The following is an 18,817-nucleotide window of genomic DNA, read 5'->3' as shown; positions in this document are numbered from 1 at the left end:
TCCTAGTTACTGCAAGTTTCACATGGCAACAATAAAAGGAACATTTCCTTTTTTGTATTGTAACAGGTCATGTGTAATTTTTTTTATCCTTATGAATTAAAAAGCAAACTAATGTAAGATTGATCAGACTTCAAAAAACATTCATGTTATGCTTCTTAAATGATATTGTTAACTTTTTTAATGAATATTTTAAATGAACTAAAAAAAGAAAAGCATTGACGGTTTTGTTAAGCACAGTGAAAAATAAAATACATTTATAAAAACAAACTGTTTTATTTTAGCAATACGAATTAAAAAAATGTTTGTTCTTGGAATAATTTTAGATTTTTTATAAAAACAACTGACATCAGCTAACTTGTGTTTAAAAGCAGCAATTAGAATAATTTACATGTAAAAAAAGTTTTAATTATTTATGCAAAAACATTTAAATCTAAATATTAAAAACAATTTTGTGTGAATATTAACTAACAATCTGCATAATGAAGAGCATAATAAGCCACGAAAAATAACTCTAAAAATTCACAAAAGGTTAAGAAAATGCTATAATTTTCAAAGTCCAAGTCAATGGTAGTAGATTTACAAAAACAACAAATTTTTAAACAAATGTCTTTTCATGCCACAAAAATCAGCGGTGCGGAACCATCCATGCGCTTGTTTTGGCCATTGAACATTACATTTCAAACTGGTACACAACTGAGAACTATGTTCCACCCTTCAGACAGACAATAGGCATAATCATGTTTTCCTTTAGGGACGTACCCTGAGTTGCAACCAAGTTCTATGAAATCACCGACGTTGTATAAACGGTGATGGTCACCCAAACTTGAATACTCTATGTAATCAAATCTCAGCCACAATCCGTTGTCAATTTCTTCAGGAACAACACAACCTAATGAAATATTTCTGAAATAGTAAATGAAAGAAAAAAAAACTTTACGAGAATATAGTAATTTTTAAGCTATGCAAGGCTTGGTTGATTCGTTAGATGTACTATAAATAAAAGGAACATTTAGAACTTAGTTGTATCACTAAATACATACAGTAAAGTATGACAACTTTACCAAAAAGATCTGTTATCTAACCATTTTGTAAAACTGAACAAGTATCTAAACCTTTTTTTTTAGTTTGTCATCGAACAAATTCTACAACAAGTTAAGATTATTTAGTGAGTAGTTATTGAAACAAAGAAAAAGTATGTTATATAAAAAGAAAAAAACGATAAACTGGTCGTGATATAAAGGTACAACTGACTATATAACAAAAAAACTTTTGAGAATATATCTTTTCATAAAGCTAAAATCTGTGTAAAACAAGAATACGACAACTAAAATAAGTTTTTCCTTTTTTGAAAATAACAACAAATAATAAAAATGTACCATGTTATTAAGAGGTTAATGTGTTTGTTTATTACTAATAATATTATTTACCACTTCCACAATAAGGTGTACTATACCACCCTTTAGCAGTACAAGTGATTGTCAAACTTTCAGGAAAAGCGGTGGAAATACCGGGGTTGCAACTGAAAGCCACTTTTTCATTTATTTCGTATTCTTCTTTCAACACGGCATCATAGTTTCCGTCATCAAAATTTTCAGGTTCGGGGCAACCTAAAAATTAATTTGTTTTTAAAATTTTGATTTGGGTAAAGGTAATAGTGCTCAGAAAATAAACTAATTGCCTTAGCCAGTAAACTTATCTTACTTTTTTCAACAAATAAAATGAAAGTTTAGCCCCAAGTAAAAGTTTTATATTATTCGTTGTTTTAGCCATTTATACATAACTTAAAAAAACATTAAAGAAACTTTTAGTTTTCAACAAAAAAAAATTATGATGATAAATTAGCCACCTAATATAAAACTAACTGCTTAAAAAAAAATTGATAACGATAATAACCGAAAAAACTATTTAAAGGTTGAGAAAATGTTTTTTTTTTCTTTTAGAAATCCCAAATTACTGTACATAAATTCACAAAAACAAGATATTGAAAAAAATACTTTTTACAACAAACAGCGGCGCTACAAAAGTCATTCAAGCACTTATTTTGATCGTTAAAAAATATATTTAACCTGGAACACAAGTAGGTAGACTGCTCCAACCTGCAGCGCTGCAGGTAGTATGGCTAATTTTCGGTTGAGGGACATACCCTGAGTTGCAACCAAAATCTAGTTTTCTACCAACAGGCCACCTTTTGGTTCTGTAACCTACCTTTGTGTCAATCCAATATCCGTTGTTAATTTCTGCAGGGCTTGGACAACCTATAAAATGATTTTGAAAAATTACATAAGTTAGAGACAAATTCTACTTGAATATAGTAATCTTTATGCAATACAAGGCATAAATGGTTCCTTAGGTGTACAAAAAATAAATAAAAAATTCAAAAATAAGTCGCATCACTAAATTTATACAGGAAAATACCGGAAATTTAATAGAAAAAATCATTTGTTTTGTCGTTTTGTAAAAGTGCATAACCTTAATCGGTTCTCAATTTGTCACCCTTAATTTCAACAAGATGTTTAAACTAATTTTAAGTAGTCATTGAAACAATCAAATGAATAAAGTTTTATAAAGTAAGTATAGATTTGTTTAAACATGAAAAAAAAACTAACTGCATAAAAAATTAATTTAAACTATCATATACTTTTTTATAAAGCTTAAATCTCGCGAACAAGAAGCAACAACTTTTATAAGTGTGGTATTAATTAAACTTAAGTCTGTTATTTAAAAAAAATGTTTAGTCATATTTTACCATCCCCACAAAGTGGAAAATAATCCCATCCTCCATCAACACAAGTGATAGTTTTGTTTTCAGGGAGAGCTTTTGAAATGCCGGGGTTGCAACTGAAAGTAACTTCTTCATTTCTGTCGTATGCCCTTTTCAACCCGACATCGTATTTTCCGTGAAGAAAGTTTTCAGGTTTGGTGCAACCTAAAAATTTACACGTTTTAAAAATTTGATAACCTAAAAATTTATGCGTTTTATAAATTTTGAATTTGGTAAAAATAATAGTTCTTGAAAAGTAATTTAATTGTTACAGTAACCAATCAGTAAACTTAGGTTACTTTTCTTAACAAGTACTCTTAACTTTAGCATTAGACTAAATAAAAGTGTTTTAAGATCTGCTATAGATAAGTTATTATCATTACTTGGAACACAAGTTGGAAAAGCCTTATTTCCTTCATAATCATCCCATCCATCTTCGACGCATCTAGCGAAACCCTGCGTTGCATGACCTAGTTCGAAACGATACCCTGTGTTGCAACTGAAAAGCATGTATTGTCCTATCCTGAAAGTTTGTTGTTCTACAGGGAGATTTCTGATCAATAGTCCTGGTTGGTATTCGTCTACTTTTCCGTTTGGAATTTCAGGACTGACACAACCTAGAAACGGTTACTTTTTTAGATTTGTTGCTATGCGTCAAGTTTTTGGACTTTACCCACAAACGGTCGCTTCAGTACTTCGTACTTAACCCCGCTTGGTTAGATCACAACAGCGGTTTCTCGCGACTATTCCTGCCTGATGAGTCCTAATAAGGACGAAACCGGTCGTAGGATTGTCTCGGATGCTGTTGTTGTTGATCGTGCGGTAAAGTTCATTGTTTATATTGCTATGTAAAAGAAATAATAGTTGGAACGGTAAAATTTTAATATGATAACTTCAAAGATCAAGTAATAATTAAAGCAACTTTGAGTTTACTTGTAAAAATAAGCAATATTAACACTTTAGTATTAATAAAAAAATTTGGTATTAATAAAGAATTATATTATGTTATAGCTTAAAAAAAAGTGAAGTAAAAAATATTATTTATACCAAAAACACAAGTTGGAATAATATGACACTGATCTTTATCACAAACAACAATTTTTAGGGTTTATGGACATATCCGGAATTGAAACTAAAAGGAACTTCTTCATCGCGGGAGTAAAACTCTTTTGAGCTAGTATAACAGATGAAAGTACAAATATTTGATTTTAAAGTTAAATTTTATATTGAATTTCTTATTAGTTAAATACTATCAACATAGTACTAAGAAAAAAACAAATTAAATAATGGTTTTCAACATCAATTAATTTGAAATCACATCAATAATTGTCTTACTAGGAAAAAAAAGTTCTTATGTAATAATTTTCTATGCTAAAATAAATAAGGGCTTTTGTAAGTCTTAGAGACTAAATTGTACTAAAATAAAGCTATAAGACTATTCAAAAGCAATTTAAAGCTGAACAGTTTTAGTTTATAAAATAAGATAAATATTACTTAATTCTAAAACATACAAATATTAAAAAACAGGTGGGGATACTGGACCAACAAAAATACTTGGTGCACCAACAAAAATGGAAAAGAGCTCTAATACTGTGGTTTGTAAACAGAGCAAGAATTATAGCTTCTACGCATAACATTTACAAACAAGAAATCACAAACTTAAAAGAAAAATTCTTTAAAAATGGTTATCCAAAGAAATTTCTTGATGACATAATTGAAAGATCTAGTAATATTAATAAAGACTGCACTATGCAAAAACTAAGTAACTCAGACTTCAAAAATATTGTAAAGGTACCTTATATTGGAAAACCTAGTATCGTGTATAAAAAGAAACTAGAAAAGCTTTTAAACAATTACATCGAAGACTTCAAAGTAATTTTTACCACAACAAAAGTAAGCAATTTCTTCAATAATAAAGATAAGACACCCCATGAATTAGAATCCAACGTGGTCTACGAGTATAAATGCTCTTATGATAAGAGTATCCAGTATATTGGATTCACTTCACGACCATTAGTAGAAAGAATTAAAGAACATTTAAAAGGCAAAACATCTGTATCTGACCACATTAGCAATTGTAATGTTTGTAAAAATGAAAAAATAACTGTTAATAATTTTGGAATTTTGAAAGAATGTAGAAATAAATTTGAGACCCTGATAAGTGAAGCTCTACTAACTAAACGTTAAAATCCAATTTTAAATAAACAATTAACTAAACCGGGTATTACCCATACTCTAAGAATTTTTGATTAGTTTGATGTATATTAGTTTAACAACTTGTTAGTATTTATGTAACATATTATTTTATTGTAGTTTATAATCTTAATTTATAAATTTTTATATACTGCATTACTTAAAATTTTTGTATACTTAGTTGTTTATCACTAACTTATAGTTATTTTTGCACAGTATTTTGTTGATAATGACTAATGGAAAGTCGAAACGTCGTCATGCGAATAAAATTTAAACTTAGAATGTGTTTCTTACTGAATTGGTATTCAAATATTAACAAAAAAAATTCAAAACAGTTGTGTTGGACATTGATGTGAAATTATACTCCTTTCACTTCAATCGTCCATATATCGATGCATGCATTAGAATTGTGTTTAAAAGTTTTATAATTAAAAATTCTTTTTAAAAGACAAGTTTCAAATAAACAATAACAAAAGTTTTCTTATTCATATTTTAAATTCCACTCGATATTTTTTGACTGACAATGGCAAAAAATTAGTGATGTACCGGACTCACTATCCGGGTCCGGCCGGATATTGCCATTTTTGTCTGATATCCGGATCCGGCCGGATTCTAATTTGAAAAAAAAGTCCGGATCCGGTTCCGGCCGGATTCTAATTTGTAAAAAAAAGTCCGGATCCGGTTCCGGCCGGATTCTAATTTGAAAAAAAAGTCCGGATCCGGGTCCGGCCGGATCCTAACAGAGATCCGGCCGGACCCGAATCTAGTTAGTAAAAAAGAGCATACTGAAAAGTATTTTTTCAAAAACAAACCCTGTGTAAATAAATTAGGGTCATTTTCGTCAGTTAAAATTAAACACCTACCGTGATTGGCTCATTTTGTACACGTGACTAATTTACATTTGTTTACATTTAAACTATGAAATAAACATTTCAGAAATGCAACTCTTTACATATGTTGTAAAATTGAAAACTTTGGAATGAATACTTGCATTATTTACTGTTTAAAGTTGAGCTCAGAGAATATTTAGAGTTAATACGGTTGAATGCACGAGCCAATGAGAATCATATGACAAAATGTTTCAAACTAAATAATGATGCAACAAAACATCAGAACATGACAGGCAGTTTATATGTAAGCATTCAGTTAGTTTGGTGTGCAGCTTGAAGCAACAAAATATCTTGAACTTTTTTGTGAATGCTTATTGTAAGTAGTATTTTGTTTTAAAAGTGAATATTTCAACTGGTGTTTAATTGTTTAAATATTTAAGCCAGGTTTATAGTTTAATAGTTTATTAAAAATTTTACAGTTTTTTTGTTTACTAAAAGTTTTATTTAATTTTTAGTTTTTTGTTTTAAGTCTTTTGATATAGATTTAAATAGCTACCAGTTTTTAAAGTGTTACCAAAGTAATTAATAATTTTGTATATTCTAGTATTTCTTGTTGTGTTTTATATAAAAGATTCAACACTCAAAACTGTCGTGTCTGATTATAGAAAGTAGTCTCAGTTAGAATTTAGTATTTGTTAGATATTATCTAAATAAGGTAGGATTTAATTATGATGGGTAGTACTAATAAGTTAAGTGTACCACAATCAGTCCACAACTTTTCTACCAAATTGTCAACCTTTGCTAGCTGTTCTACTGATTATTAGATTAAAGTAATTTTTTCAGTTTTTAAAAACCTCATTCTGACTCAGGCTTGTTTATACTCACTCTAGCTAGTTTTATTGACTTAAACAGTGGCAATCCTGCTAGTTTGAAAATTTTTGGGAATTTTAGAAAATCTTGCACTGCCTCAGGCTAGTTTAGTTTTTTATAAAAACTCAGGCTAGTTTTCTTTTAGATTTTGAATGAGTTTGAGCTGATCCAGTTTTCAATATTTTGTAATTTTCTAGTGTATTTTCTTCAAGAACTTGATTTCAGATTTTTAATTGTAAATAACACCTAAATTTGTAAACCTTGTGGCTAGCTGTTCTACTTATTATTAGATTAAAGTTCTTTTTTTTTTCAGTTTTTAAAAACCTCATTCTGACTCAGGCTAGTTTATACTAGTGATGTACCGGACTCACTATCCGGGTCAGGGTCCGGCCGGATTCTAATTTGAAAAAAAAAGTCCGGATCCGGTTCCGGCCGGACTCTAATTTGAAAAAAAAGTCCGGATCCGGTTCCGGCCGGATTCTAATTTGAAAAAAAAGTCCGGATCCGGGTCCGGCCGGACCCGAAATTAAGGGTCCGGTACATCACTACAAAAAATACAATTTTGTATTTATAAAGTGCCGTGTGCAAAACCAGGTGAGAATGTTTGCTGGCTATTAAAAACATGTCGAGACACCTGCAACTTTCAACATGTCAAGTCACCTGCAACTTTAAACGTGTCAAGCCACCTGGAAATAGTTGCAGCTTTTCACGTGCGACTTCGAGGCCGGAGACGTGTATGGCAGTACGATACAAAACAATTAGCTTGGGACTGCGCGGCCGCAGATGTTAACTATAGAACGAATTAACAGCTTACGTAGGACTTCGAGACCGAAGACGTAAGCTGTGGTACGATATGAAAGAAATTTGATAGAATTTATACGTTAAGAAATATCGTCTTTTCCACCTTTATCGATATTGACGTTCGTATAAGATTAATGTGTAGAAAACTCAAGCGTCGCGCACCATTTTGTATCTTTTGTTTGTGAAAGTAATAAATTGTACATAGTTTTTGTTGTTTATTTTATAACTAAATTAAGTTGCTATATCTTTTTATACCCCTTAAGGATAGAGATAAAATAATATCGTTTATTTTCTTTTTTATAAATACGGTTAGCAATAGTTGTAAAGTGCAAACTTATTTCTATTTATTTTTAACTTAAATAACCACACAAGTTGTCGTTTTAGCGTGTTTCAAAATGCTAGACATTAAAACAAGTTTGCTACTGCTCTCTTAACACCAATGCTCACCTTTAGCGCAAGCTGTTACAGGTATATACCAATCATCTGGTCCTTTACACTCAACTAGATGTGTCCCTTTGTCATAGTATCCGGGGTCGCAAAAATATGCTTCATATTCTCCAACATAATAATAATTCTGCACAAACAATCCCTCGTTTCTGTAGTAACCGTTCGTAACGTTTTCGGGTTTTCGGCACCCTAAACATTATTATTATTTACTAATTAATGTCGAACAGATAAGTTTTAACAATTGGTAAAATGTCAGATTATGTATTTTATTATGGTAACATTTAACAAAGCCAATACAACTTATAACTAAATAAAATAAAACATTTTAAACGTATTAGTATCTTTATAAATACAAATTCAACAAAATGTACCTAATCTAGTAACATTTACTAGTTTGTAATGTAGTAAAAATTCAATACTTTTCAAAATTTACCAAAGATTTAGAGTCTTCTACCGTAGTACTTTAAGAAAGTAGACAAGACTGTTTTGTCTCCTGAATAATAAAGTCATAGGCGGTCTACCTTGTTTTTTTAATTTGATCTTAGTTTATAGAGTATTACTTTAGCAATTAAAACTTACTACCATTCAAAAAAACTCAAAATATACTGTGAGATATAAGGGACCAAAGTCGATGAAACCAATAAATTATTTATAAAAGGCGCAAACTAAAAAATTGGAAAAAAACTATTTCATTAAAATTCTATTTTTTTAGTCATTTTCTAACCAATCTTCTTCAAACTTTTATAGTGATTCCATTAAAATTTTTGAAGTTTTTTAGTTTAGGACCTTCTACTTTTTTTTTGTTTTTATTTAAGCGGTGTTTTTTGACAACCTTAAGATTCAAAAACTTTTCAGCTATTTAAAAATGTTTCAAAAAACTTTTAGGTCAATTGCTTCAAAAATGAAGGAGAAGATGAATTTTTAGTAAATTATTATATTTTTTAGAAAATTTACGATAACTTGCAACATTTTACATAATGCCTTTATGTCAAAAATAATTAAAATTGTTGTACTATATTGAAGTTGACTTTAAGATTATATTATAAGCTTTTATCTAAGACCTAAAGTTGATATCTGTAGAAAAATACTCTTAATCTACGTAACATAGGTGCTAATTACTTAGTAAGGGGTTGGATTCTTACTCTCGGTATTTTAATATAAGATTTGATCTTAAAAATTCTTTTATCAGACTACAAGTCTTCGGTAGACTGAGACCCGGGTTTTGTTCTTATTTAAGCTTGTCAATCAGGTAACATTTGAAGGTTTATGTTAGTATTTTTTTGTATAAACAAAAAAGTAGTCTAGATAAATTGAAATAGAAAAATGTGAGTCTGAGGTCTATTACTTATCCACTTGTTTAAAAAAAGTTTCAAATAATAGTACAGAATAATTTAAATTTCATTCATGTATTTATTATATTTAATAAAAGTATAAAAATGTGGAGAAAAATATTCAAGCTTACAAGCCAACGTATCTTTGTAACAAAATTTGTAATTTCTAAACAGATACTTTATATGCTATTTCGCGAGGCATTAAAACCAACATTAAAACTTACCCTCGACGCATTGAGCTGAAATATGGGACACCGTCAGCTCACTTCCGGTAAATACACCCGACCGAACTACACCCTGATGACCGCACCAACCAGAAGAACAACATTTTATTGTTGTCACTTTGTCTATAGGGATATACCCGGAGTTGCAACCAAAAGTCACCGTTTCATTCAAAACGTAATACTTCTTTAACTCTTCGCTGTAAAAAACGTATGCAAACCTTTCTGGCTTCGAGCAGCCTAAAATTGTTTGTTATTGTTAGAAAAGTTATTGAAAACTTGATTCTTACATTTTAAAGGTGTTTTTATGAGAAGCACATAAATATAAAAAATATTTTTCAGCTTAATGACAATTTAATTTGTAAAAAAAAATGCGTTGCAACCATAGCTTTCAAACTTGTTTGACTACAAATAAGAAGATAAATAATTTAAAGTGATACTTTTTACGTTCACAAAAAATTTAAGAGATAAACCTCATTGAATGTAACAGTACATACTGACTATTTTTAGCACTTTTATTCTACTATAATGAATTTAATAAAACGAGCTGATAAAAAATCACATAAGTGTTAGACATAACTTTTAAAATTAATAAGTTGTGTAGGAGTTTAAGTTAAGCGGGTAGCTAACTGTTTTAATCAAGCACCTAAAAATATTTTGACTACAACCAAAATGACTTGCCTGGAATACAAGAAGGCAAACTGTCCCACTCTCCGGCACCGCAAGTTATAGTGGAGTTTTCAGGTCTGGGTATATACCCCGAATTGCAACTAAAAGTTATTTCTTCTTTACTGGCATAACTTTCTTTTAACGTGGCAAAATAGTTTCCGTTCAAGAAACCTCCAGGTTTGTTGCAACCTGAAAAAAAAGTTACTTTCAATTCTAAAGGTAACAGTAGCTCGAAAGTAAAATGCTAATTTACAAACTTGGAACATCAAGTGGTTATTACAACAACCACTCAGTAAATTTTTACTATTACAGTAACCTCTCGCATCTTTACGCACTCGTGACGTTACGCACTCTCGTTTAGTTACGCATTTTAGAATTCTAAAAAAAAATTTAAATAGAATTTTATTTAATGTTGCACAAATTAGGTTTATTGTATATCTTTAATTTAAAATATGTTTTTAAATGCTAACTCACTTCTCTACATCTTTAGACTTTGTCAACTTATGTTCCTTGACTAATTGATAAACATTTAGTTACATATAACTTATTGTATCAGAAATTTTGTTAACAATTAGGGATTAAATTAAAATTCTGAAAGAAATATGACTGTGTTAAACAATGAAAGTATAATGAAATGCTGAGAGTTTAACACACAAATAAATAATACAGCACTCTAGCCTTATATATGAATAAACATCTAAGAAGGAAATCTAATGAAACTTCCTAGCAAAAAGTAGCAGTTATACTTAATAAATATAGAGCTTACACCTAACACAAACCGTAATTGTTTTTTTAGTTAACAAATAACTAATTTCATATGACGTTTTTTTTTAGTTTTAGTTCTTCTTCAAATCCTTTTTTTTATGTATAGTTTTATCTTTTGTTTTTATATTTATAAATAAAGTAAACAAATTGTTAAAAGTGGGAAAGCCCCCAGTCTGCTTTTAACTAGAATCAATATCAAAAAACAGTCATTATAGTAAGTATATTTGGCACCTCTCGTATCTTTACGATCATTCGTATCTTTACGCATTTTTTCTGTGGACACAATGTGCGTAAATAAGCGAGAGGTTACTGTAAGATAATGGATAACCTATTACCTTAACATTAAGGGCGGCGTAGTTTAAAGTGTACTTTTTTAACAGAGAAAAAAAAAACCTGGAAAACAAGTCGGTAAGACATCCCATCCATCCTCACCGCAAACAACAGTTGAAGTTTCAGGTCGGGGGGCGTACCCAAGATTGCAACTAAAAGTTACTTCTTCTTTTTCTACGTAAAAGTTGTTTAAGCCGTCAACAAAAACTCCGTTTGTGAAGTTATCTGGTTTTAGGCACCCTAAAGTCATTAATTTTTATTAAATAACATTCAATCAATATTGAATGTTTTATAATGAGTAATATCGTCAATTTACATATTTTATTAAGGTAAAAGTCATCAAAGCAGTATAGCCAAGAACTGAATAAGATAAAACATTTTTAAAGTTTTAGTGTGTTAACGTAGTGAAGTTACATGAGAATGTTGATATGGTTTATAATTATAAACAAATTAAGTGTTTGCTTTATTATATTTCTCTATGTTGAGTTCACACTTACATAAATCATACTGAGGTGAAAATGATGTTTTGACTTATAAGCTTATAGTTGCTTCTTAGAATATGCTGCTTAAATAATTCAATTGGTTTTAAGTTTAAAGTATGTAATGAATTTTAAAGGAATTTTTGTATGCTATTTAACGAGATTTTTTTTACAAAATCGAAATTGGTGCAATGGAAGCATTAAAACTTACCTGGGACGCAACCAGCTGAACCACACCACCCGAAAGAACAACATTTTATTGTGGGCGCTTTGTCTATAGGGACATACCCGGAGTTGCAACCAAAAGTCACCGTTTCGTTCTCAACGTAATACTTCTTCAACTCTTCGCTGTAAAAACCGTTTGCAAAGCTTTCTGGCTCCGAGCAGCCTAAAATTGTTTGGTTGTTATTTTTAGAAAAATTACCTAAAACTTAATTCTAACATTTTAAAAAGTGTTTTTATGAGAAATGAATAAATACAAAAATATGTTTAAAATTGCATTTTTTAATACAGTTTCAGTTAAATGACAATTTTTTTTGTTGTAGAAAAAAGCGTTCAAACCATAGCTTGCAAACTTAGTTGACTATATATAAGGACATAAGACAGCTTTTAATGATAAGTTTTATGTTTACAAAATACTTAACAGTCAAGAAAAAAAAATATAGCAATAGTGGTTGTTAGTTAATAATGGTAGTAAAAATAATAAAATAAATAGTTGTTGTCAGTTTAAATAAACCAAAATCATGTGGAAGAAATTTATATTTTCTGAAACCAAAAGTGCTCTAAAGGCATAGGGGGTTCCACCTTGATTTTTACAAGTTGATCTTAATTTGAAGAGTTTTATCTGAGATATCAGATATTTTTAACCGCCTAAACAAATTTAAAGTAATTTTTGAGATATCAGCGATCAAATAGAGTGTACTCAATAGGTTCCAAATGGAAGGTACAAACCAAAGCAAAAAAAAAAGGTTACTTCACTAAAAATCTATCTTCTCCTTCATTTTTTAACCATTTTTCGTCAAATTTTTACAGAAAGTTCATTACTAATATTTAAATCGATTTAACAAAGGATTTTTTTTATACTTGTAATATTGCAATATTTAAAGTCTTTTTAATTTTAAAAGGAACGTTTCCTGAATATTTGAGGCCTCTAGCTCAAAAAATGAAGGAAAACATAAATTTTTAGTGATTTTTAAAATTTCCGAGAAAATTGATCCTGTAATTCCCGTCTTTTTAGTCAAAAGGTTTACCGCAACCTAAAAGCGTTGAACAATTATTACCATCATGATTTCAGGCTCGCTAGAAACTGATCAAGACATTACAAAATGTTTAAAGCGACGAACTTTTAAAAGCACAAGTGGCAAGGCTCGTGCTCAGACGCGAATAGACGCCGCCCTCCAAACACTCCGTGATCAAGTTGCCCGAAAACTCCCCGAAGGCAAAGTAGCTTTCGTTGACGCAAGAGTACTCGAAAACGGATCCGACCAACGCGCGATCCGTCGGATTCCCAGTTCCATTGTGTCTGCCGTTTGCGATCTCGGGGGGTGGTGGGCAAGCTGTGGTGAACATGAAAAGTAACGTTATGACCTAACAAAAGCTTTATTTAAGTTTCTACTCACAAGTACGACAACGAGCCAGTTGCGCCCATCCGCCAGTTGTGCAGTAGAGTGCTCCGTCAGACGGTTGCGGTAATCTTCCCGGGTCGCAAGTGAACGTGATTGCTTCATTTCGCGCGTAGTGCTCCGTCAGATCCTTGTCATATTTTCCGAAATCTATTGGTTCAGGTCTCGGGCAAGCTGAAAACATAAAAGTTATAACTAAACAACTATAAAACTAACACAAAAATACAATTTCCGTTAACTGACCAATGGCAAGGCACTGAGCCAGACCGTCCGCTTCCAAACTGTACGTTAAGTTGCTCAAACACTCGGTTTCCAAGTTCATGCGGTTCGGACCGGAAGCGAAGTGGCCTTCGTTGCACTCGTAACTTATGACGACGCCTGCAGCTGGACGGTCCGGACCGGTGCGTTTCGCGTTCAATACCACTGGAGGTTCCAAACAAGCTGTAAAAAATCAAATTAAAAGTTTTACATTGAGTTACACATAAAATGAAGAAAATTTTTACAGAAAATTAGTTATTTTCTCTGAACTTTACCTTCGTAGCATTTTGCTTCTGTCAGCCAACCGTCGGAGCCACACTCAATGAAGTTGTTCGCGGGACTGGGCAAAAGCCCCGATTGGCAGTTAAAGTTCACAATGTCGCCTCTGTGGTAGTTTATTTTGAGGGGTGCTTCGTAAAGTCCCATGGATACTGAAGGGGGTGCTTTGCAATCTAAAAGTCAAAAAGAGTAGTAAAACAATCAGTTTTTCTTTCAGTTGAAAAATAAAAAATGCTAACTATTCTTACAAAAGTAAAACACTCACCTATGGATACACATTGAAACAGCTCTTCCGCGTTTAAAGTGTAACTTCGGTCGCTTAAACATTTAGTTTGAATCTTGTCAAAGTTAGGCCCGTAAGCAAAGTAGCCTCCATTGCAAGCGTAATATACAACTGAATCAGGCACTGGACGATTTTCACCAGAAAACTTTGCGTTTGCAACCTTTGGCACTTCCCAACAAACTGTACAAATTTACTTACATTAAGTAAGAAACTATTATACATCATACTATTTTAAATTTTATATACACTCAAAAGTTATCTCAGGTAAATAAATATTTTTTAAACCTAGATTGCAAATGCCATTTTCAAGCCATCCTCCTGGCCCGCACTCAAGCAACCCGTCAGCAGGTGAAGGTAAAAACCCAGGGTCGCAATGAAAACCGTTGATAATCTGTCCTTGACGGTAACTTTCAGCCAGAGTCTCATTGTACTTTCCGTTTCTTATGGGCGGAGGCTTTGTGCAGTCTAATAATTAAGATACATTTCAGTGTTTAATAGTTTTTCGTTTTGTTACCATAAAACGTCTACTTTAGTTTTTGTACTTGTGTTTTAAACCTGATGTATCAATGAACCAACAGTTAGAAATTATGAGCCAATGCTGATAAAAGATGATTTAAATTACTTGATTAAGGTCAGATTTTTGTCAAGAAATATTTATGGTAAAGAAACTATTCAAATTTTATGTTTTTTTTATGGTGAAGAAACTACTCAATAAATATTTCAGTGCAAACATAAACAAACCAATTCGAACGCACGTAGCCAAATCTTCCGCGCCTAAAGTGTAACTTCGATCATCCAAGCACGTGGTTTGTAAACTTGTCGAGTTCGGACCGAAAGCAAAATACCCTCCGTTGCACTCGTAACTTACAGTGGTGCCTGGGACCGGTCGGTTTTCGCTCAATCGCCTCCCATTGGCTATTACTGGGGGATTCGTACAACCTTTTTTAAAAGTTCGAAAGTTAAAAAACTAAAACTTTACAACTGAATAAATGAACACAATGCTTACTGTTATTGCAAAGTAGTAACGTTACCTGCTGTGCAACTGGGAGTTCTAACCCAACCGTCTTTTCCGCTTCTTAGCAAACCGTTGAACGGGTCTTTGACGTAACCAGGTTTGCAGGTAAATGAAAGAACTTCACCTTCCGCGTATTGCTCAAGCAACTTTTCATCAAAATTTCCATTTTCTAACACACTCAACTTACGGCAAGCTGAAAATTTTAAGTTTAAACTCGGTACTATTTTGGACCACAGATAAAATTGAGATGACAAAAATCATTAACTACCAATGGGAACACACGTTGCAAGCTCATCTGCCCCTAATGTGTAACCCAAGTTTCTCAGGCATTTTGTTTGCAAGTTCTCGGAATTCGGTCCAAAAGGGAAAAACCCTTTGTTGCAAGTGTAACTCACTACAGTGTTTGGAACGGGACGGCTCGGACCTAACCGTCTTGCGTTGACGATGGTCGGTGGCGGCTTGCATTCTGTGCGATGGCTTACAAGTTAAAACATCATTTTAGATAAAACTACTTTAAAATTAAAAATAGTAAACTTATGAAAAGTAAAAAAGTACCAGCTCACCAGGTTTGCAAGCGGGATTTTCAAGCCATCCTTCGAGTCCACACCTGACTGTACCGTCGGCAGGAAAAGGTAAAAACCCCGGGTCGCAACTGAACCCTATAGTTTGGTTTTCGTGATAATTTTCAACCAGAGTTTCGTTGAATGTCAAATTGCCTATGGGAGGAAATTTCTTGCAACCTTAAAAAAATTTAATAAGTGTTATTATCTTCAAACCCAAACAATAGCATTTGTATATTGTAAGTTCTTTAATTTAACTTCAGATTTAAAATTGATCTTAGTATTTTTTAAGAAAGTTCCTAGAAAATAAATGTATGTAACAACGTAATTAAGAACTAGTCTTACTAATAAGATAACACGTAGCCAGCTGGTCAGAGTATTTCGAGTAAGTTTGACTTTTCAAGCATTTAGTCTCAAGCTCTCTGTAATTCTTTCCATGCGGGAAAAAACCCTTCGTTGCAAGTGTAACGAACAATGGTGCTAACTGCCGGTTTAGCTGGTCCATCGGCGGTCCCATTGGCTATTTGAGGGGGCGCCTCGCATGCTGTACAGATAATTAATTACAAGTTGTTTTACATAAACAAATTCACTTGAGAAATATACCAAAATTACAGTTGCCGCCAATTTTAAGTTGCTTTTTTATTCAAAAAAATTAAGATGTGTATCAAAATATACAGAATCATCAAAAGAAGTTGTTAGAAATGTACAACGTATCTCAAAAATTACAGATATTAAAATGATAAACTACTGGGAAATAATACTTGCTTTAGACCACAACCACAAATTTCAAACGTAATCTATTAACGATTTTCTACATGTTTATAAAAACAAATTAACCATGGATTTAATTTAGCTTTTGTATGGCTTATTTAAATTTGACTTTAAATACAAAACCTTTCAAACACGACACAGACTTCCACCCAAGGCTCGGGCTCAGCTTGTTTTTGACGCACTTCCTTACCAAGACTTCTGTGAAAACTTCGAACCCATCTTCGCAAGATGCCGTCCACTCTGCGCCATCTTCTACTCGATTGGGCCCAATCATGTAAGCATAGTATGGTACAGGACATCCTAGAAGTAAAACTAAAGTTATTAAGAATGTTAATGAAAATACATCTTACAAAAAATTGTATGCAAAAATCGACTAAGTAAAATTTACAATTTAAAAAAAAATAGTTCCTTAGTTAAATTAAAACGTGTTTTTACTAACTTAGACAAAATTTAACAAACTCATGTACAACGATAAAAACATAATATATTTTACATGAATTTGCTCAAAATGAACAAATTATTGTAATAGTTAAATTGTGGTAAACCAACTTTTATTAATAAGATTTAAACTTTCTAGAACTATAGTCAACTTATGTATTTAAAAATTGTTGGGATATTAGATAAAATGTCATAAATATTTTACGGTTTTTAAAATTTGTAGTATGTCAAAAAAAATTAAAGAAATTAAGTTATTAATGTTGTTTCTATAGTTTAATTTAAAACTAGCTTTATAAGACTAATAAACTCATCTTATTCGGAAAGTAAACATTAAGTTACATTAAAAGATGCCTGGGTTTTCTTATATTACGTCATAATAACTTTGTAAAATATTCTATTATACTATGTTTCAGTTGTTGATTACTTTGAATAGTTGTTATAAATATGCTCAAATCACAGTCTTTATATGCATGTTAAGTTTAAGACAACGAACCATATATAAAAGCTCTATTAGTTTTATATTTAAAAATTGAAAATAATATAAGTTTCACATCATGCTTATAAACTAAGTAATTACATCATTATTTTTTCCTTAAGCTTTTTTACAACTTTAAAGGAAAAGCACAGTTCTACGGAGTCTTATGAAGTCTATATTTGATTTTATTAACAAATTTAAACCCGTTAAACATTCTGCTGGGCTTGTTTCGAAGTCAGGTTCCAAAGACATGTTCGTACACTTTCTTTCCATGTCTTTAGTGTATACAAAATACCCTGGTTTGCAAGCTAGCCTTAAAAACTTTCCTTCTTTTATTTTGATGCCCGCAGCCGCATAGTTTTCAAAGGTTGGCTCTTCGCAGGCTAAAAATGTACACTTTTCTTACTTTATTTTGTAAATTTTTTGAGACTTTCTAAAAATTTATTAAGTTTATCAAGAAAAATATTTTTAGACACAAGTTCTTCTAATTTATAGCTTTGTGAAATAAGCATAGTGTTTATTTTTAACTTAACATTTTTACACAAAGATAAGTTTTCATTTACAATGATTTATAATCAAAAGTATACTTATATACAAAGATTATGTTTTATTTATTTAAAACACTTAACTATTTTGACAAGAGTTTTTTACACATGAAGTAACAAGGTTTATAAGCTTTAGTTAGCTTTATTGAAAGATTGAAAAAAATGTACACAGTAAAAAATCTTTGCTCACCTAAAAAATTATTTTATTACACTTTTTTATATAGATCTTGATGAAAACTTTTCTATATTTACAACAGTCAATAATATCTTTTTCAAAAGGTAATTTACACAGTTTCTTTATTTTTTTGTCTTTTAAACTCTTCAAAGATTTAAGGCTTTATCTTAGAAAAAAGCTCCAAACTCTTACATTAGATTATAATTGGTAAGAAAAAGTATCTAGTAAGTAGCTTTGAAACTAAAATAAGTATATCTGTTTCACAAAAACTACTTCTTTCCATTTTTATATAGCTTTACTTTTATTTCAAATTAACTTTTATATATCTAATTGTCTTTCGAGTATCATAAAAATACTTACCACTTTCAAACACAACTATTGTTTCAGTAATCATACATTTTAATACTTTAGCTTCTACTATAAGCTTATACTTGTCCTTGTTTCAAACTTTATCTAGTAAAATATAAACTAACTGCTCCCGCCGAATATGAACAAGATTGTCGCCGGCACAGATGCTCCAAAAAATAATGCCAACGACAAAGTTATGATCGTCACCCATTTGCATACTGTCACTTTTCCTCGACGAGATTTGACTTCTGTGTAACGGCTGTCAGATTCACTACTGCTATATGTGCTATAGCTGTCACTCGTGCTATAGCTGGTAGAACTATCAGAATAACTGATTACTTTTTTTGTCAT

At 31.2% G+C, this 18,817-nt stretch overlaps 1 protein-coding gene across 1 annotated transcript; it reads right to left on the bottom strand.

The window, feature by feature from the left end:
• Positions 1–677: 677 nt before the first annotated feature.
• LOC145844937 (complement factor H-like) lies at positions 678–18,817 on the bottom strand. The gene is made up of 23 exons (XM_082952354.1): positions 18,592–18,817; positions 16,609–16,785; positions 16,184–16,258; positions 15,718–15,894; positions 15,423–15,620; positions 15,171–15,347; positions 14,881–15,078; positions 14,425–14,604; positions 14,122–14,319; positions 13,853–14,029; positions 13,563–13,760; positions 13,317–13,493; positions 13,041–13,253; positions 11,909–12,085; positions 11,282–11,458; positions 10,136–10,312; positions 9,458–9,694; positions 7,903–8,091; positions 3,145–3,378; positions 2,747–2,926; positions 2,097–2,255; positions 1,428–1,607; positions 678–889 (listed from the first exon to the last, which is right to left on the bottom strand). Exons 1-23 carry the CDS (start codon positions 18,815–18,817, stop codon positions 678–680), a joined length of 4,293 nt encoding a protein of 1,430 aa, XP_082808480.1.

Source organism: Thalia democratica, chromosome 9, assembly GCF_965202585.1.
Source record: "Thalia democratica chromosome 9, ktThaDemo2.hap1.1, whole genome shotgun sequence".
NCBI lineage: Eukaryota > Metazoa > Chordata > Thaliacea > Salpida > Salpidae > Thalia > Thalia democratica.
This window is presented reverse-complemented; position numbering and strand designations above follow the sequence as displayed.